This window comes from Neolamprologus brichardi, chromosome 11, assembly GCF_056152115.1.
Source record: "Neolamprologus brichardi isolate AB-2024 chromosome 11, ASM5615211v1, whole genome shotgun sequence".
Classification (NCBI taxonomy): Eukaryota; Metazoa; Chordata; class Actinopteri; order Cichliformes; family Cichlidae; genus Neolamprologus; species Neolamprologus brichardi.
Genome location: NC_142114.1, coordinates 4438070 through 4460000, shown reverse-complemented (window position 1 = coordinate 4460000; position 21931 = coordinate 4438070). Strand labels below are relative to the sequence as shown.

The 21931-nt window shown below is 38.7% G+C and overlaps 1 protein-coding gene across 1 annotated transcript in view; it reads left to right on the top strand.

Annotated features, from left to right (window-relative positions):
* The window catches only part of LOC102776204 (F-actin-uncapping protein LRRC16A-like), a 76937-nt gene that overhangs the window by 16911 nt on the left and 38095 nt on the right, over positions 1 to 21931 (top strand). The window contains exons 3-6 of the mRNA XM_087848013.1: positions 13795 to 13845; positions 19325 to 19384; positions 20437 to 20558; positions 21598 to 21695. Of these exons, the coding sequence (XP_087704139.1) occupies positions 13795 to 13845; positions 19325 to 19384; positions 20437 to 20558; positions 21598 to 21695 (331 nt within the window). The remainder of the gene's footprint in view (positions 1 to 13794; positions 13846 to 19324; positions 19385 to 20436; positions 20559 to 21597; positions 21696 to 21931) is intronic.

Genomic DNA, 21931 nt, shown 5'->3' with positions numbered 1-21931 from the left:
AATCTCACTGTAGTTCAGGTTGCATTATTATTTTTATTGTGGGCTTCTATAGACTAAATGCATTTCCAGCAATCATTAATTTTTTTTTTTTTTTAAATACAGAATTAATGGTGGTCTTGAATCCCATATAGGAGACAATTGCACCCCTTTTATTCAGTGTGTCCTTGTATGAAGTCACATGTATCCGTTTGTGTTAATGCTCAACTCCCAGTGTATTCCGGAGTTGGAAGCCAATTACCGCAGGACAAAGATGGGAATCAAGAACAAGCTGTATAATTAATGAGCTTTCAAGGCGCTGATAAACAGATTGTATTACCATTGAACAACGTCAGGCTAGTTGTGTCACCTTTCTCAAGTCTTTATGCTAAACTAAGCTTTTCAAATCAATTTTTTTCAAATCTTACTTCCTATCAAACAGAAAAGCATATTTCACAAAATGTCTAAAAGATCTAAAATTGGAGGTCCTGCTCATGGCCGTTACAGTACTAACCCATGTTAGCTATGACCAATTTCCATTTTCCTTTAAAGGGACGGTCCCATTAAGGTATTGTTGCTGTCACGGTAATGGTAGCTATGGATGTGAGGGATTTGTATATGAAACAATAAATCTTTGCTGCCCTCACTGTTAGTCACCTACCACCATAAGGACTTTCATAGAAGGCTGCTGGTAACAGCTAGCATTGCTAATGTTGGTCATAATGAGTGTTTTTGTTAATTTTAGATTAGTTGATTAGTATAATTTGTAAGTCATGATTAAAGCCACTAGATACTGTTTCAGTTAGGAAATTATTGGCTAGGAATGATCCTCCAGTCTTTGACCTTTGGAGTACTCGACCCTCACACATTAGCGGGGCCTTCTTAATCGCATTTTATGGTCACTCAAATGTGTCTGCCTGCGTATGTGTTTATGTTTGGTCAGTGAACAGATGAGGGTTTTTATCCACCGCAAATGTTGGTCCAGCACATTCCTCCAGAATCCCGACTACATGTCGCTGAATGCAGATGATGCCGGTCAGATGCTGATTGGTTGGCAAGTGGGCTGGAAAAGGGAAGTGTGATGGCTGCAACTACAGCCCCACAGTGGTAATACCCACCATGTTTGTAGAGGCTTATAAGTAACATAACATTCACATTTGTCTTTCTTTAAATATAGGCATTAGTTTACAGGATAATAAATAACTGGTTTTTGTTTAAAGTTAATTCACATATATCCACATGACACTGTATTCTAAAATAAGTGCGCACATTTTAGTTTACACTGTTATGTATGATTAATCTTTTGTTTTCCGAGTTACCTTAGTTGCAGCTGCTCCAGTCCCTTGATTGAGGAGCCAAGAGGTGGAAAAGGGGCGGAGCGAGTTTTAAAGGAACAATACAAATTGGTTCATGCCATAATTCGGGACCATGGGGGGGAATTGGAGTTTATTATGTTTGGTTTTGTTAGGTTTTGTGTATTTTACCCCTTTTTTCTGTTTTTGTGGGCTGATCAGCCACTATTTAAGTTTCCCCTTTGTCTTGTTAAGTGAGGTCAGTTTGTTTGAGTTATCAGTACTTTGAGTAGAGTTTTGTTATTTTGACCTCTTTTATGGGCCCAAGATTTTGATTCTTTTGTCATGATTTAACTAATTATGTTTTTTTTTGGGTTAAATAAAAAATCTTTTTTTTGGACGTTAACCTGTGCCTAATTTTTCCTTCACTGCTCGGTCCATCACAGGAAGTGAACAACAGCAGAGTTCACAAGAAATGGGAGACGCATGAAAAAAATCAATAAATGTACAATATGAAAATTACAGGCTGTTTCACTTCAGTTCTGTGGATGTTAGAAGTTCGCTCTCCTGTGCCGCTGGCTGATGGACCAGCAGAAGTACAAGCAAGAGTAACCCACAGACCGGTTGAACCACATATTTTATGCACTGGCTCAATCAACAACAAACACTCAGTTGGTTGGCTGACCTTTGTGAATGACAGTAACACTATTAAGACTTTGTTTAATGCTTGCAGTTGCCATATTTCGTTGGTATACACTTCCTTCTGATGTTTTCGTGCCGTGCACAGCAATATGTGACCTCAATACATCACCTGTTTAATGGTTTCATAGAAAGAGCCACATCTGTTTTTCTTTCTTCCTTTTTTTTGTATAATATATTTACTGATGCTGTCTGGATTTCTAACCTGGTATCCCCTAATACTGTGATACAGCTTAAGCCTAGTGCCCAGCGCTGAGTTTGCACGTGTTATTACTACCAGCTGATGTTATCTTGTCGCTCCAGAGGGAAACCACGGGTAATGCCAACCCCCCTCCCTCCTCCCTTTGATTGCTCTGCCTTTGTCTGTGTCGGTCCTTACTGTATTACGGTTAGAGGGTTTCCACTCTGATTTTTTTTGTTACCTTGGTTGTAAAAATGTCACTCTCACCTCCTTTGCTCTCTCTTTCTTTTCATGTGATTCACTGTCTCACTCTTTAATCTCAGTGGTCTACAGTGATATCCGATTTGCCCACAAACTGGCTCACAATCAAATAGCTACACACACACACACACACACACACACACACACACACACACACACACACACACACACACACCCCCAACCTCCTCATTGTGTCTGGCTGGCATGCTGATGAATGAATGAGCCCCTGTGGTTCCTCCTTATCTCTGTAAACTAAACACGGACGCAGCTCATAGAGGATGGTGTGCAGGCTGTGGCACTGCTCTAAGGGGTGACCCGTGTTATTCCCATGTGTTAAGCTATAAAACCATGATACATATCCTGGACCTGGAAATTAGAGTATAATCCTAATCTGAAAGCATAGTCATTTAATCCCTGTGCCTGGCCCTTTGAGTGCTTGATCAGTCTCAGATATGTTGTGTTAGCAGGTTAGCAGCATTTTAAACTTGTTAGGGACAGAAGCTGCACGCAGAGATGATCTATGGTGCCTGATTCAATATGCAAAAATGGTTTTTTTGGGTTTAGTCTGGAGACTAATATGTCAACTGCTGCATGGATTTTTTTTTGCTGTGATGTGTGCTGTGATACATTTCCATTGCTCAAGCTTACACAGTCTTCTATTCATTATTTAAGACCTTGTGCATATATGCTGACAGCTTCTTGTCTGACTAAAAGAAAAAAAAAAATCAGCAGTAACACTGAAAATAGAATAAAGCTTGAAATGTAACATAATCAGACACCACAGTTATTGATGCCTCGGCTCATTGCAGCTGTGGTCTGACGAGACCAGCCAATCAAATCTGTTCAGGGAAGTAGCACTGTCAGCCACCTTTGTTCCTCACTGCGCTCATCTCTCCAGCATTAAAACGCAGAATGATGAACAGGCAGTGATAAAAGAAAATTGATGTCTCTCCTTCAGTTCTCTTCACGGCTGCTGGTGTAGTGTGGGAGGGATATGCACTGCAGGATGGTTTCATTCATAATCGGAACACTGTGCATTATTAGCCATTTGAGCTGTCTCCATTATTATTGTGCAGTGTTTGGCATGCTTCCCTAAATTATGTAAGTGAGCATATAGATACTGATGTCTTTGCTTATCTGGCTGCTGCTGTCTTTTGCAAAATTACAGTAGTTCTAAGGTTTATTTAGATGTACACAGGCAGTGTTGTTTTTCTCAACTGGGGTTGCAGACAGAAGACCAAACTGTACATAATCATGTCACCTATTTTATAACCAATGCTGTACTAGGAAAAGGTACTACATACTGGCGTTGTGCTGTGGTTTTGGCGTAGCGTGAGTCTGCAGACATTAGAGGAGCAGACCTCAGCTGCACCGTCAGCAGCTTATCTTAGCTGTGGAGAATCAATGTAAAATAAATGATTTCTCTGCCTGAATATAGAATGGTTAGGGGAGCCTTTTCTGGAGCCAATTTAGGTTCAACTCGACCTCTACGCAAATCCCACCGGTGATTACTTCTGTGTTAGTCCGACTGAGTCTTCCTACTCTATCAGTGGAGATAAGGGGTTATCTTTGGCACCAGAGGCTTTTCCCACTGCAGGCATATGGCAGGAACACAGAAGAGCGCGTTTCCTCTGCAGACGAAAATTATCTGTTTGCTTTGTGGATGCTTTAAAATATATAAGTGAAGTGATTTATCAAAATGTGCAAACAAACATATAAATACAGTATTTAAGGCAAAAGCAGGTTGAAAGTCAACATTTAGTTTAGCAACTTTTATACTTTAACACGACATGAGTTCTCTTAGACAACCTTTCTATAACTCGTCTTCAGGAACAGTTCTCCAGGCTTTTATCCGGTCGTTAAGTGATGACGTGACAAATCCTACTTCCGGGCCTAAAGTAGTCTGCGTTTAATATGGCTTTTGTGTTGTTAACATGTTTAATGTTATGTATTTTCTTCTATTTAATCTCAAAAAGCTCCTAAAACAGTCAGTGATCACTGTTGACCTCCCTCGGCTTTTATTACCGCTAATAATTTATTTAAGCTCAGTTTTTAAAACCTTAGGATGTAACTACAGCCCAGCCCATGCAGCAGTATATGAATGACTAACCTCGTATTGTGGATGGATTATCTCAGTTGTTCTCCTGGCTGAAGTTTGGTCCTTTTACAGCATCCTGCCATGCGATTACATTTGTTCCTGACCACCGAGAACACTCAGCACAGAACACTAACTTTTATCGAGTGGGAAAAAAGTTAGCTTGTTTATATTATGCTAACATAGCTGTGTCGCTAGCGGTCACGTAGTACATCATTATATACCAGCTAGCCAAACTTCAGTAACCCTACAAACGTCACTGCTGTTTAGTTTTCTGTCTTCATTTATGTTGGAAGTGATAACAGAGCTGTACGTTTTAATTTGTTTCCAAAACCCCACAGTCAGGACATGCTATATTGTATTTAGATAGAAGCTAGCGAGCTAACTTCCTGCTAACTTCTAACTCCGTTAAATGTCATAAATTCTGTTTTAATGGATGCCTGGATGTTAAACTCAATTGTTACACCTGGTAGAGCAGAACGCTGATCATTATATTAAAGATGAAAGACTTTAGACAGTTTTTCAACTCTCAGTAATGCCATAGTGATCGTTTGATATATGGACCTGCAGCGGAGTTTAGGCCCAGACACGGCTAGTGACGTCAGACTTAACCACCGGATTGGGACATTCAAAGTTCTTCATTGGGTATTGGCTGCCTTTTCTTCCATTCTGCTTCTATAATGTTAAGTTCCAAGCTTTAGGGAGGTCAATGCATGGCTTATGGTATTCCACTGAGTGACAGTGTGTTTGAGATCATTGTCATGCTGACAAATGAAACCATGCCAATCAGACACTTTCCAAATGGTATTGCATTCTTGATCAAAGTCTAAAGGTACTCTAATGAGTTCCTAATGCCATCAAATTTTTTGACAAGTTCCCCAACACTGCAGGCTGAAGTGCAGCCCCAAGCCATGACAGAATTTCCCCAATGGCTGTAGACACTAGTTGTTATACCTCTCTCCTGACCTCCTCTTGTACATACTAACAGCTAATTTTAACCAAAAATGTAAATTTTGGGTTCATCACTCCATCAGTCTTTTTGCCACTTATTTTTCAGTCCAGTTTTCGTGTAATTTGGTATACCTGCACCTTTTCTCCTTGTTTCCCTTCCTTAAGAATGGCTCCTTGACAGCGATTTGTAATTAGTATTATCCCGGTCTTGTCTTTCAGACCTAAAAAATTAGATCCATGTGGGATTACATTTCAGGACAGTCTCTGAAACAAAAACGTTGCAAATAAGTGTAAAATGAGAATTATTTTTTTTCTTTGTTAAATTTAATTTTAATTTTATAAGCCAGCTGACAACCAACCAGCTGCTATCGCAGCACAGTTTTAGTATTTTAGTGCTGTAATGACCTTACATTAAAGTCACGTTCCAAAAATGCAGACAGACTGAATAAACCATAATAGAGAAAGAATCAATCAAGAAATTGTTGTGGTTGAAGGAAGCACTATAGAGCCAAAGGCCAAATGATGCACAGGAACAAGTCTGATACATCAAGTCCCAATTCCTCAACTTACGGGACCAAACTTGGTGCTCTGCCAGCATCACTGTGCCAGATACCAAAGGGCAGATGTCCTTTTCCCATGTTTACCTACATAATATTAGGCAGGTGGCTCTTCTGTTATGGCTCACAAGTGTAATAATATTGGATCCATGAGCCACAGTATTGCATTAATTTTTTTTAAGGCAGTAAATAAAAACAAATTGAATTCAGGGAGCAGTTGGATAAGCGGCTATAATAATAAATGACTATATTATTATTATTATTATTATTATTATTATTGTCTTTTTCATTAACAATAAAAATGGTGGCACACCATGCTATTGAGTATTCACTGATCTATTTAAATCCACTTCTATACTATTGACGCACTGAACCCAAAAACCCTGGCGACCCAACCCGCTCGGATTATGTATGAAGTAGACGTGGCACACATGAAAGTATCTGCCTTACTGATTATATTGTAGTATTTTCCTTTTTATAATAGCTGCTCCGGTCCAGTGATCATCAGCCCATCTCTTACACTGAATTACACCAGCCCTGATCGCTCCAAGATATGAGCAGACAGTGGTTTGAGTCTATTGGTATGCCTTCTCTTTACATACTCGCCACATATATATGTGCACACAGACACTAGCATGAGCAATTATATGTGCTGTACATACAAGAGAGGAGGTACCAAAACAATGAATTTCAGGTTGCAACAGTTTTTCTCTGTATATTGCTTTTTGATGGCATTCAGTTTGAGATAAAGGCTGAACAAGAAGGAAAAATAACCTGAGCATTCTCCTTCTTGGGTTTTTCTGTGCCACGATTATTTTTTTCTTCTTTAATATTCATACATTCCACGGCATAAAGACGAGCATACAAGTCTCACATTTGTGCATAGTATTTAAAATACAGTGAGGCACAATGAGGCCACAGAAGTATGGGCACATTAAGAGATTATGGAATAAAAGAGAGGAAATGAGAGAAATTCACTGCATTGGCTCCACGGAGAGCTGATGGATTTCAGTGTACTAACAGCTGAGAGGGTCATCACAGCAGCATTTGTTTTGACAGAGATAAAACAGCTTTGCAACACTTCCCTTCATTAAATGTCTTCCCCTGTGATTGTATTTACATCATGGCTTCTTATCAGCAAAATAGCACTTAAGCTCTATTAAGTTATTTCACTGGGTTTGGTCTACCACTGCCCTCGCTCGCCTTCACCCACAGTCTCCCTCTCTGTCTCAATGCCGCTCTTTCTCTCTGTCTCTCTCCCCTCTTTACTTTTTGTGGTGCACAGCCTTGAAAAAATACTCTTTTATTGTGCTGTGTTGACAGTTTGCAGCCAGCACATCATGCCTCGTTAATGTTAGACATAGTGAAGGACATGTCTGGCATTAGTTATGCAATAAAGAGTCTGTGTCAGCAGTGGACTGAGGGGATGTTGTGCTGGCTGTGCGCTATCCACTGACTGAACATATTTTGGCTTCAGCATAAAATGAATGAAACAATTAGTTAAACACTTTACCTCCCTGCTGCCAAAATTTCTGGTGAGTCATAATTTGTCCAAGAGAAAAAATGATAGGCTTAATTTTGGCTTTGGAGGGTAGAGTTTCAAGCTAATACCAGCATGCTTGGTCAGAAGGTGTACCCACAGGCTCTATGGGTCCATTACATGGACATAAATACCTGCTAATTAGTACTAAGGCCTGAGAGCAGACTTCTTGGATGGTCGGTTAGTACAACCAGCCATACAGCAAGCCATATTATCTGGCAGATAGCTGCACTGAAAATGCTAGAGGAGGCAGCACACAATGTCTAACTTCATGACTCCATTTAGCACAAGTGAACCCTAACAGACAACCGCTGGCTACAGGAACTCACATGACCTCTTATCCCCACACTGGTGTTGTTCCTACAACCTCATAACAATGATGTTCATCCAGGATCAGCATTGCAGTTGACTACTGTCTGAGTATTCGGTTAGCATTAGCTAAGGAGTAAGCTAAACACAAGTAACCAAAATGTGGCTAACGGACAAACCTAGCTTGGTGGTAGGGCTGGGCTATATCATACTGTTCACGGTAATACCGGTGTAATTTTGGGCAACGATAGGAAAATGAAATATCGCGATAGAATGTGGGTAAAACGCGCATGCGCAGTGCCTATGTTTACATACGCACATGGCGGTGATGGCGAATGAGAAGTGCGAAAGCGGATCGTTAAATGAAACGGATGAACCAATTCTGGCATTTTTACAAACCAATTCTGGTTTGTAAAAATGCTGCAACTTCAGTGGTGTGGGACTGGTTTAGCTTTCATCCGTCAGATACACAACAAAGCACTATTTTTTGTAGAGCCTGCTAGTAGGCCGTCGTTATTACTGTGTTGTTTGGAAAATACGGCACACTTAAAATAAATCCTTTGATTTTTCTCGCGGAGTGATACGTACTGTGCTTCAACATAATATTACTGTACTGTGTGTGTATAACCTCTTTTTAAGTTTTGTGGATATTATACATTGTTATGCTGAGGACATGTCGGCCAGTTTCCACTGGAAATGCCTTTTGGTTAAACTGTCAGCAAGGAATTCGCATTTGCACTGTTAAATTTTTATATAACTTTAATGCACATAAAAAACAGCTGCTTGTTTAAGTGAAAATACATTGATGGGGTTTTTTGCACTAATAAAGTTGTGGAGTTGTAAAGTATTTTGTCTAGTGTCAATTATATCGTCAGTTATATCGTTATCGCAAATTTTCAAATGTATATCGTGATAAATATTTTTGGTCATATCGCCCTGCTCTACTTGATGGTATATTTGTTGGATAAGGAAAACATTTTAAAATGCCTACTATTTGTTCCAGAAGAGAGGTTTATATAAACAAAGGCATTTTATATATCTATAGATAGATTATTATGATGATGCAGGAACAACACCAACACCGGGACATCAGATATGCCACCAGTGTATCAACCTGTGAGTCAAAGTGGCCATGCTCTTATCTTTAGGCTCTTTTGAAGTGTAAAAGGGTGAGGGTAAACCAAAATAAATAAATTTACTTAAATAAATTTTAAGAGGTAAATTAGCTGAAGTGACTCATTCTGTTCTTAGCTTAGGGGTCTTTATGCTTATGTGGATTGACTCTCTCTTGGAGCAAGTCACCACTTCAGTTCTTGGCACTGCCACTCTGGGTTGATTTCTCTGCTCTGGGACACATGAGTATCTTTGACAGTGCCACAAATGTTGTTGCTTTTTTTTAAATTTTGTTTTTAGTTTTAATTTTGGACCTTTCTCTCACCCACAACAAACCAAAGGAATACATTTGACCCCATGTGATTGATGGCTATAACTGAGTGTGAATGCACCCCAAGACGTGATGGATGAATAAAGCATTTTTTGGTGGGGGGAAGATTTCCTGTGGTTGAGTGCTGCCACAGCTGAATGGCCGCAGATGAAACGCTGCTCTGTGCGGCTCCGGTTCCTACAGAGATTCAGACTAACTGTAGGCCAGAGTGAGAGTTGTTTTAAGGGTGTGAAAACTCATTGACATTCTCAGGCAAGACTTGGCACCGCAGTGTACGGCTTTCATGTGCGAGCGTCTATTAGTGTATTCACAAATGTGTGTTTGCAGTATGGGGCAGCAGTTGCCATAGCAACGCAAAGTGTGTTTGAGTGGATAAATGGGTTGGCGGGCGGGAGACGGGAGGGGGGTGTTGACAATTTGACAGCCAAAAAATAATCTAGAAATGATGAAAGTATGAATGGACTACACACACACACACACACACACACACACACACACACACACAGTTTTACACTTTTCCGATCTTGATTTATTGCTAATCTTTTAAAAGTGGTTCGAGGTCTTCTTGGCCTGTACTTATTTGTGCTTTAACTGCAAGTTGTTGTTTTTTTTCATTTTTTTTTTTTTTTTTTTACATGTGCACGAAGCAAAAATGATTTGTATCTATAGCTCTGTGTCAGATGTTTGTGTATACGTGTGCGTATGTGTGTCTGTCTGCCGGTGATATGTATTTCAGGCCAAGAAGACAAATGGTGCTTTAGAGCTTGTGGCAGTTATCTTGCATGTGAGCCACCAGGATGTGTGTAAATGCTAGTGTGTCTCTATGTGTATTACAGTGAGAGAGAGAGAGAGGGGGGGGGTGTGTGCAATAGCAGATGCTCTCTCTGGTCTTGCAGACATGCTTCAATGCTGCTGCCATCTGGTTGGCTGAGTAGAGCTGAACGCACGATGGTGGTCACTGTGAAATCACTGGCTGATGGGAAGGCTCAAGGCTTAAATCCACTTAAGACAGATAGCAAAGACAGAGAGAGGTAGAGGGGACATTGCAGAGGGGGGGTCATGGGTCGTTGTTCCTTTGTCCACTCTAAAGTGCAGATGGAGAGAGTGGTGCACTGAGAGAGTGCCGAGGGGCGATCATGCGTTGACAGGAGGAGGATGGCAGGAAGGAAAGCTAAAGGAAAAATTGAAGAGGCCGTGGCAGCTTAAAGTTTGTGAAACACTTTGAATTTGTTATAAGGGGTGCTGGATTTATTTTGGCGGGAAGTAAACGTATCCTTTTCAAAGTATGTGACTGATCTGCATTACTTTAATTGGTTTAATTTAAGTACTGGATTATTTACAGTTCTTTAAATTTACAATTTACAAAGACTGGACATGTAAGACGAAACCTCAGTCACATGGTTACTCTACTCTACTCACAGTCAGTGAGTTCTTTGTAATGACCATTTGCAAGAAGATGCTGCTTATAATAATATAACTGTATAAGGAATTGAGATAAAAATACAGCTTTTATTCCAGTAGCTCAATCAAGAAATTGATAAAGTAAATAATGACCAAATATAGATATGTTGACCTTTAATCAGAATCATGATACTAATCTCCCAGAGAGAAACTGCTTTAGACATTAATTTGGGTCTAAAAAATAATTATAATGACATCAACAAGAATATATTTTTGTTAAGTTTGGAAACTCCCTCCAGAGCCACAGAAGATATTTTAGAGTAGTTTCCACTAGTTGAATACTGCCCCTGGTGATGACTAATCTCAACTGTGTAAAGCAGCTGGAGAGCCCCTTTAACAGTTCCCAAGGTTAGACAAACTCGTTGCAATATAAACTGTAAAGTTATTGCCCAAATTATGGATTATGTATATCCATCTCAGTTGCATCAGTTACAGTCTCTACACTTTCCTCAGTTGATATTAAACTAAAGTGATCTTTAAATAAAATGTGTATCTTTATTTACCCCTTAAGGAGAAATGAAATGTATTCCATCACTACTACACCTGCAGACACGTTGTATCTAAATGAGTGCTACAGTGCAGAAATGATACTGAGACAATGAGAGGAGATTTGCGAGTAGCAGCAGTGACTGATGCTCTTTAGAAGAGGTTATCTTTGGCCATACACGCCTGCCTGTCTGTCTCCATCACATCAAACCATGAAAGCCCTGCCAGTGAAGCTGAGCCACAGAGGCCTGGGAACCACTGTCATTCCTTTAAACCGTGTCTTTCATCCCTCTGTTTCTCTTTTCACGTCTATAAAAAAAGATTTTGACAGTCTCTAGATTTCAGTGTTTTCTCTCTTCCTGTCCTGACCTTCAAATCAGTCATTGTTTCAAGAAACCTGTTATTCTCTCCTCCTTACGTTTTGTTTGTATTCTTTCACTTTGCTTTTCTGCTTCTAAACCATCTGATCAGTTTTCTCTAACTTCTGTTCTCTTTTTTTCTGCTACCCCCATCAAGCTTAGCTGATCTAAGCTGTCTTTCTCTGTAGCCTGCATGTTAAGATTGTGAATGTTTTTGAGTTAATTCAATACTTGTGGCATTTGTGGCAGTTTTCCCCAAAAAATCTGATTGGCTTTACCAAAATGATTTAAACTGTAAGTATGACACAGATAAACAGTTTGGGCTATTTCAGCTCTGACAGAAGGAAGTTGAGTAACCAACAACAAATATACTTTTGTTTCTTTTCTTTTTTCTTTCAAGTAAACTGAGCGTATTAGGATTTCAGACTCTTGGTCAGACACATTAAATGGAGAACATGTTTTTTGTTGTTGTGTATTTTTTTTGGCCCTCTGCATGTTAGATTTCATATTTTGGGTAAATAGAGCACAGGAATGACATTCAGCAAAGGTCTGGGGCCAGAGGTTGATTTGGGGTTTTGGCTATTAAGGCATTTTAGTCCATGTGGTGTGAGCCCTAACTGCAGAAATCATGAAAATTTAGATGCTAGCCAATTTAACAGTTCATCAAGAACGTAATATGCCGATAAATGATTAGTGTAAAACAAATATCTCTTCCTGGTGTGTATCTTTGCTGACCAAGCAGGGTGTTTTCTTTGAAAAGGATGGCAGTGTCCCTCTAAAGGTTTAAAGGTCAACCTTTGCTCTGCTGTGATGCTTTTTGGCAGGAGAAAAAGCAGTGTTATGATCCATGACTTTGTCTTTAAAATGTTACATTATGTCATTTTGATGTTAATCTTTTTTTACTTCTTAAAGGTTGAAACCTTTGTTCTCCTGTTTGTGGTGCCCCTATGATAAAGTTTTTTCACTTTACGCATCCAACTTCCTCCCTGAATTGGTTTAGTGGACGATGGATATGGACGGATAGCCTGCCTTCAGGCGCAATATGTCTGCAAGTCGCTTTGCAACCCACATCAACCCTATTTTAGGGGTTGTCTGTTCTTTGGGTGTTATACTTTTGACATCTGTACGTATGTACAAATTAAGGCGGGGGAGGTCCCACAACACGACTGCAGATAAATAGCTTTTTTTGACTGTAGTAATCCTGACTGAAATTGCATCCTTTTCACTGTTAATATTACGAGGAACATCTCCAAAACCACATTATACTCTTTGTGAGGCATCAAAACAATTCAGCCAAATGACCCTTCAAAGCTGCTTGTCTGCTTGAAAGTGTTGCTCAACCAGGCATTAGACATATGCCTGGTTGAGCCTTTCACAGACCAGCAACATAAGTAAGCTCTGCCCTCGCTGTGTTCCATCATAAACACACATGATGAAGACCGTTTATTCAGCAGGGAGAAGCAACACAAACACAAAGTCATGAAAAACACGCTGACCTATTATGGCCTAACAATGAGAAGCTGTGCTGCCTGCCTAAACCATCTTTTACACGTGAATTCTGGGCATTGTTGGGCGACTCGAGGTGGGACATCATGCGAAAGTTGCCCTTTCTTATATGCAGACATCATCTTACTGCTTTGGTTTAACCTCTTAAGCCCCAACGCCCCCTGATACGGGGGCAAAACGCAGGAGATCAGTTAGGCTTGGGGCTTAAGAGGTTAAATAAGGGAGCTACCTCAGTAGAGCTTGCAGGAGACTGTATACATGAATACCACTTGCTCTTTGCAGATTAACTGGACCATTACCACCACTGTTCTTACATGGGTGCATTCAGGCCTCAAAAGGACTTTGTATTAGAGAGCTGGCAGATTAAAGACCTTTTAATGTGTGCGTAAGCTCTGCTGGGTAATGTCTAAAGAATGTTAGTGCAGCAGTGCATGTGTATCTTTAGTGAGCTGATAAAGAGACTTTAACAAATGTTTCAATGTTATTAGTTGTACGTTTCAAGTGTCAGTGAATCTTTCTGTTACACTCTTTTCACAGAGATGCTTCACAGTCACAAGTCTTTTCATCCTGATGAGTCACCACAGCAGCTCTTTGTGTTCTTTGTCATTTCCTGGTTCTTGTTGTTCACAGTGTATATTTACAGCAACATACTCATTATTGTCTCTGTTCTCCCCTAGGCTCTCGCATCTTACCGAGCCTACCTCTTGACGGCACGCATTCCTGCCAAGGTAAGAGCAGTTGAGAATAGTATACTTTACTAAATGAAGAGTGTAGTATTGTGTTAGAAAAGTACTTTTAGTGTTCATTTTTCCATTTAAATAAATCATATTAAACTGTTGAAATCACTTCAGAAGTTTTGGAACTTCTTGGAAAGTTTTCTGGAAACGGTTTCTGGGATTTTCCTTGCTAACATGCTTCATTTCCTCTTTGTTTGTTGCGAGAGAAAAACACAAACTTAAAAAATGTATATTAACATTTTTCTGGTTAATTCCAGAATATGAAGTCTGAAACAAAAGGTTCATGACCATAAAACCAAAACAACAAGCTGCTTGTTGTCTGAATAATGATCAGTGTGTTGCAACTCTTTTATTACACACAGTAGCACTGTTTTCTCTTCATTATTAATGTTGTAATGCTTGTTGCAAGCAGCAGTGTGTGATATTTCCTTACAGCAGAGTTAGCGATTCTGTTCCAGCCTTCATTTGTTCTCACTGGTGATACAGGGAGCAGCTTTGGATTTAAATAGTTACTTTTAAGTTTGTGTACCTGAAGCAGATCTAAAGCTTGCTGGCAAATCCTTTTATACAGTGGTGCGATAATGCAGTGCAGATGGTAACTGTCACCAGCACTGAAATATCCCTCATCATCTTTACAAGCACAGTCACCACTACCACATAAAAACCAGCAGTGCAGTAACGCAACACAGATGTTCATGCAAAACTACTGTTACCATCACTACATGTATTATCAAGGAGACCTGTGCTGCTGTTTTTGCACAATAAAAGTTGTTTAAAATAGTTTTGTCCAATCCTGCATCTGTAATATTCTGCTAAGGAAAAAAATAAGCAGAATGTATTACAGGAGTGTGACGTGGCCAAGGGTTTACTGGCTTTTCTGGCCATCTTTGAGCTCATTTTTTTTAAAGCTTGATCTTCTATTTATACTTGTCAAAGTACACATGACACACACAGACCCACAAGGTGGATACAGTACCATCCATGCTGTTGCAGCTGCTAATGCTAATGACACAAAAAAAGTGATTAAGCACGTTTTCAGTGTCAGCAGTTTTTCGCAGTAGTAGTGACTCATTGTCAAAAATAGCCTCTAGCCTGACCACATGCATAACCAAAGCTTAGAGTCATGAACCCAAACAGGGATTTGACTGTCTATAGAAAACACCTACAAAATCTGGACTCGCCTGACAGGACAGGACATATTGCATACCATCTTATTTTAAAAGAAGAAGCTGCCTGCTCTCCAGTGAATAAGGTGCCCTGGAGACAGTGCAGTTGGTTGATTGACTGAACACAGAAAACATCATAGTTCACTCTTTCACATAACATTATTTTCCACTTTGGAAAAGTTTCCAGTGTTATGAGCCACAAGTTTAAAGTCTGTTTATTTAGCTGGTTCTGCATCTGTTTTTTATCTGTCTGCTGTCTTTTGACCAGAGGGATTAGACACCTGCTTTATAAAGAACCGCCCCCATATCTCATCCTGCATTCGGATCTTTTTCCACCTTTTTTCTTTTCTTGGCTTAAACACCTCTTCTGTTGGGAGACAGTTCTCTCTCTTGTAGTGAAACTTCTGTCTTTCTTTGGTTAGCCAGATCACAGCCACAGATCAGCTTTTCTCCCCTATTTCACTCTTATCCTGTCAATCTTTTTCAATAATCCATTAGTTCATCCGTTTCTCTTACGCTGACACCTCTGTTTCCGTCCCCCACTCACTACAATGCCAAAGGTCAATAGGATAACTAGTATCTTGTCTTCAATGACTTTATTGACTTTATTTTAAATGAATTTCTATTACATTAAGCTGACAGGCAGAAAATCTATTTTTTTCCGAAAAAAAAAAAATTTTGAGGAAAAATTACAGTTTTGTGATTAATTTTGTGATTGACTAATTTTTACATCAACAAAAAGGTTTCAAATCCAAATTTGTTGTAGTTGCCAAATCTTTTTCCTCTAATCTTTTTCATTTTTTCATATAAAACTCATTAAAGATTTTTTATTATTGTTATTATTATTATTATTATTGTTATTGTTATTATTGTTAGTAGTAGTAGTAGTATTATTCATTCACTAGTGCCAACTAATGCAGTAATGTTATGGGTGGTTTCTTGGCACCTGCTATTAAAACTAGAAAAAGAGAAAAAGTAAAAGATTGTTACCATATTTCTCTTAAATTTACTTTTCTAATGTAAAGTCTGTTTCACAGCCAAGATCAGTCCATCTTAAATAAAGTTTAGCTTCTCCTCACTCTCGATCCTCTGTACTCACCTTCTGTTGAAAGCTGTTTTTTTTAATACAACAGATGATTTTGTATTATTTTATGGTAAAAGGTAAATGCATGGATTCTTGTATGGTGTTTTTCTACTTGAGCACTCATCTATTATGCATAAAAAGTGGTAATGCTTTAAAACCCTATAGGAGCACAAACTATAGGATGGGGATTTCATCCGTATTGTTTTCCTGAAGCCAGCCCAAGGCCTTAACGTTGAAGTGTTTTTAGTGTATAAAAGTAAAACCTCAGTTAAACATCAGACATTATATTTCTCCTCTTAGTTATAGCTGAAATCCCCCTCTAGCTCTCTCATGTGCTTGTCAGTGGGTTTCTGTGTGTGCGCTGCTTCGATTGATGCTTTGGCTCCTCTTGAGAAGCTCCAGGGCCTCGCAGTCTGCCAGTGTCTTCCTAAAAGCATGCACACATGCGCACATGCTCACACACACATTCATTCAGATCTTCCTTCTTACCTTTTGTCTCTGTTTATTTTTCTATCCTCACCTGTATGCTCTTCAGCTCGGTTGTCTTTTGTTTGATGTCAGAACTAATGGAGTTTATGTAATTTAATTTTTAGTTTATGTTTCACTTCATCACTTTAAGCATATTTGCACTGCACAAGACACTATATAATGTGGATTGCACAACGCTGGACATTATATTCCTCATCTCCAGTTAATATTTGTACAGCTGCTGTTATTGTGTGTATATATATTTATATTTCTCTTACATTCTTATATATGTCTATACTTTGTATTTTGTTGTACAGTTATCTTATTTTCAACTTTAATTTATATATTTTATCTTATTCTTTCCCAGTTAAATTTACCCTTCATTCTAATTTGTGTTGTACAGTTATCTCATTCTTAACTTAATTTTTTTATATTTTATTTTATTCCTTCCTGGTTAAATTTACCCTTTTTTATTTTCATATTTATTTATTTCCTATCTTATTCATAGCCTTTTCTTTTTTCTTTAGGTCACGAGCAGTTGTCCAAGCATTTCACTACATATCATACTGTGTATGACTGTGTATGTGACAAATAAAAATTTGAATTTGAATTTGAATTTAATAAAAGGTCACAATGAGCATACCTTTGATATACAAAACATAGTCAGTGTCCCTTATCTCATTAAAACCTGAAATACAAATGGTCAGCAGCATCCTCAATATTAACAGTTATAATAAATACCTTTCAGATAAACTTAGGTACAGTGTGACCCGTTAGACTGACAGACGGGCAGTGAACGAATGAGTGAATGATGCAATTACTCAGGCATTTGGTTCCATACACCTCCCAGCATGGAGCTGGCCGTCGCCAATGGCTGAAGCCCAGATTTCATCACCACACTGATTTAAGTCCTTTCAGATTACAGCCACACCTTTTTACAGGCTGAAATAAATAAACTGATTGACCTATTTTACATTATGGATACATATTGTAGAAAACAACACTTTGCAGTAACAAATGAGCATCAAAATTAGTGTAAGAGTAATTTAGTGTCTTAGAGTTGGTAGCCTTCTACCCTGTTAAAACTTACCAAACCTCCCTATATAACAATAACAGCTACTGGAGTCTGTTGCTTTGTTTTATTTGAGAAACATGTCATTAGCTGAGCTGATTTCTTCTGATGTCTTTATGTCAGTTATGCTAATTTCTTCTTTAAAAGTCAGTTCACATTAAAGCGCTGAATATAAATTGGGGGGCGGGGTGTTTTTACACAGCACCTTGAATGAGAGAGTTGCTATTGTGTGTTTATTTAGTAACCACAAGCACTACAAAACCAAATGCACACACACACACACTGCATACTGTAGTCAGACAGTAGACAGACAGTCTGCTTATCCTCTCCCTCCTCTCATCTCTGAGCCAAGCCTCAGGAACACAGCGCCCACCTGGAATAGTCTGGCCCTGTCTCTGGCCTACCCTCAGGCACTGTATGTGTTTGTGTGAAAGCAAGTAGCAGAGGAAAACTGCACTCGGTATGAAGCAGAAGGCATTTGTATGCACAGGTTTCCAATCGTATTTAAAAGAATCTCAGTTTCTGTCCTTTTAAGGCTTGTGAAGGCAAGTCGCTGCTTTTCTTTGTCTCCTCAGTCCTGAGTTGCTCTCTTGAAGCAGAAATAAAACATTCAGATGCAAGACTGCTCTAGGTTCCTCTAGCCCTAATGTTTTGATAGACTGTCTTTTGAATGATGATTCAGTATATTTTTGTTCTGTTTAAGCTGCAAGAGAGCCATACTCATTTCAAACAGTTTAAAAGGTACATTTGAAATTGTGCAAAGCAGGGAAAAGCCACAAGAAGTTGAACAGCCTGTGTCATATGTAGTTGTTTTATTTTATTTCCCGTGGACTTGACTAAAAACTGAGATGCAAGTATTTGTGATGAAAAACAGCCAATTCGATGTAACACCAAATATGACTTTAAAACAAGTTCGTCTGTGTGAGTCGGTGTTGGAAGATTAAATTACTGCAACCTGACTCATTAACTGTGACACAGACACTTTTAAGCAGGACTCATTAGATTAGAGTCAGCGCACTAAACCAATTTATTCCTAATATTCTTCTTCTCTCTTTTCTTTTTTCGGTTGTTATATTTGTTCTTCTTAATATCAACCAGCATATTCTTAAACAGTATGGTAACACTAGAATGTAATAACTTGTAGTTCAGCGTGATCTGCACTAAAGCTAAACCAATGGATTTCAGAGCCCGATATTGCCCGATATCAGGTATATGGTAATCCATTGGTGTTTGTATTTATAACGATGATAATTAAAATTGTATAAAGTGAAATAGGGAATGGAAAAACGAGCTTGACGATGTTTGAATGTTAAAGTTGCATAGTTTAGTGTCTTGCAAATCCCCTTTTTGGCAGCACACATATTTGGAAATCCACAAGCCCAACACCCAGCTGATCTGAGCAGCGTCAGACAGGGTGTGGGTTTAAAAAAACAACTATCTTAGTGAATTTTAGAGAAATCTGTTTATGCTTGTGTGTCTGGAAGAAAAAATATATTGGCTGATATATAAGATTATCCTCTACTTAAATAAAATATCTGTATTGTTTATGAACGATGCCGATACAGATATTTAAAAATCCTGTATCTGCGGTATCTGTGTCGCTGTCAATTCTCATTAGTACAAGGTCATGCCATTGAATGATATTAAAATTTTAATGGGACATCTGTTCTCTTCTTTTAGGTGGAACACTCCTTTAATTATCTGGAGATCCAGGGAATTGCTTGCAACAAGCCAACGCAGGTACAGAAAAATATTAAAGAAAAAAGCTTCACACTACAGTCCTTCTCACGTTAAGAGTAAGAACAAAGTTGAAGTTGTCCAGCTATTCCTTTAAATTGTGTTTCTATTTTGTGTTTATGTTAAAGTGCATCATCTGTGTTATTCTGTAACCTGTCCAGATGCTGTTTAAAACATTACGATTAAAAAATGAAGCATTGAATAGTCAGTGAGACAATAGGCACATCACATAAACACACATGCCTAAACTTTTATATGTCAGGTTTTAATATTGTTTTGTTTCTGTGAGTGCTCATGATGTTTTAATCATCAGCATATATTGTACTAATACACTAAATCTGGTGAAAAGTCTTTTTATCCTATTTAGGGACACTTCAGCAGGATGAAAAAATAAAATAAACAAATCTAAAACTATGGCAGGAAAACGTCTTAAATGCTGGTATGATCTGTAGAAACTCATTAATTCACAGAACATCTGTGCCAAGCTGCCAGTCAGCAGGATTTATCCATAAAATATGATAATCCAGCACTAACCACCCTGTTCCTGGAGCTGGACCTCTGTCCCACTCGTCTGAGAGATGTCAGTCCTCTTAATATCTTGACCGATGGTCTCCCATGTATCAGCAAAGATTATGTAAATTTTGGCCGGTAGAAGAGGCTCTGATCTGCATTTGCATAATTGTAGTGAATGCTGAAATGGTCAGCCAGTCTTGGTTAATACTATTAAATCATTACATGCAGAGATGTGGGATAGAACTGTTGTTACGTAGATAGATGGGTTTTTACATTTTTTTCACTTTAATTGTTTTCAATAGAGGTGTTTAAAAAGGGAGGTGTTTAAAAAAAAGAGTCAAATATGGATTAAAATGAACCGAATAAGACATGCATGCAAAAACACACAATACATCAATGTTGAATCCTAACATTAACTGATTATCAGTCAGTTATATCTGATTAAACCAGACTGAAGGAGAAAATAAAAATGTGTTAACTAAATGGGTGCACTTGTGAATCATTAATTGTTGTGATAACTAATTAAGATTATGTCCGTTAAGCTGTCCATAGAATATGAGCGCAGCTCATTTTCGTTGAAGTTGCCCTCCACAGACGAGGTAAATGAGGTGGTGGCTCACATAGGAAACTGTATGCAGAGGATATGTCCAGGTCTGCCCCCTAGGTGAGTTCGTTGTGTGCGTGCGTGTGTGTGTGCGCGCGTGTGTGTGTGTGTGTGTGTGTGTGTGTGTGTGTGTGTGTGTGTGTGTTTGTGTGTTCTGGTTCTTCCTATCTTTGTGGTGACCAAAATGTGACATTTACTATACTTGTGGGGACCAAAATCCTGGTCCCCACAAGTTTGAAGGCATTTTTCAGACTGAAAATGTGGTTTTAGTGTCAGTGTTACAATTGGGTTATGGTTAGGCATTCATTTTTGAAGGTTAGGGTAAGGGGCTAGGGAAAGCATTATGTCAATGAGATGGCCCCACTAAGATAGCAATGTCCGGTGTGTGTGTGTGTGTGTGTGTGTGTGTGTGTGTGTGTGTGTGTGTAAAATGTACAGTATTCACCTGTCTTGTCACAGACTCCTTCCTAATAGGTACTGAGGTAATAGATTTCTGTGTTATTTCAGTATGGCTGTGTATTGCAGTGCAGATGTGAGTGTCTTTCATAGATTTGTTGAACAGGAAGCAAGAACAGAAATGCAGAAATGAATGTGGACGTAAACCATAAACTTCTATAACCTTTGAACAGTACAGTGTTTGAGCTCATCGTGAGGCTGACCATCATTAAATGTGATTGTATTTTATTTAACCCTTTAAAGCCTGAACTACTGGCAGAAAATTCAATTTTTTAGAAAATTGAGTATTTATTAAACTTTGTGACAAATAGAAAAAAAATGTAAATTTGCATATGAGTTTTAATTTGTATCAATTCTGCTACAACTGGGTGTGTGTGTGTATCAAATAAGATACAACAGGCATTAAGGGGTTTTGTTATATTTTAAGCAGTTAGATGTTAGTTGTTTTTTTTAATTTAAGATCACATCGTTTATTTTTAAATTCCTGCAGTACCATAACAGCTGCCTCATTGCTTGCTTACAAAAGTAAGGCTTTGCAAAAGCAGTTCAGTATTGCTTGTTTCAAAAAGAATGAAACTGTTAGTTTGAAACTCTCACCAGCTGCAGTTTTCATAATATATTTTCATTTGACTTCTTTTCTCAGTAAAGTGATGAAGAAGCTTTGCATGGAGCCTCCAGACCGGCTCTCTTCTCTGCAGACTCTGTGGGAGAACAATAAACCTGCTGAACCTGGACCCTGTGGTATGAACCTGTGACTACTGCGTGTATCTGCACACAGTACTGTGCAAAACTCTTGAGCCACCCATTATTTCTTTATATTTTACTTCCACCGAGCCAGACTTGCAGCCTGTCACAGAAACCCACATGTCTCTCCAGTTATTAAATCTGTGAAAAATGGGAAAGATAACAGTTTTACAGTCATAAAATCACATTTCTTGACCAACAAGGTGATTCTTGAAGTCAGTAATGTGAGATCT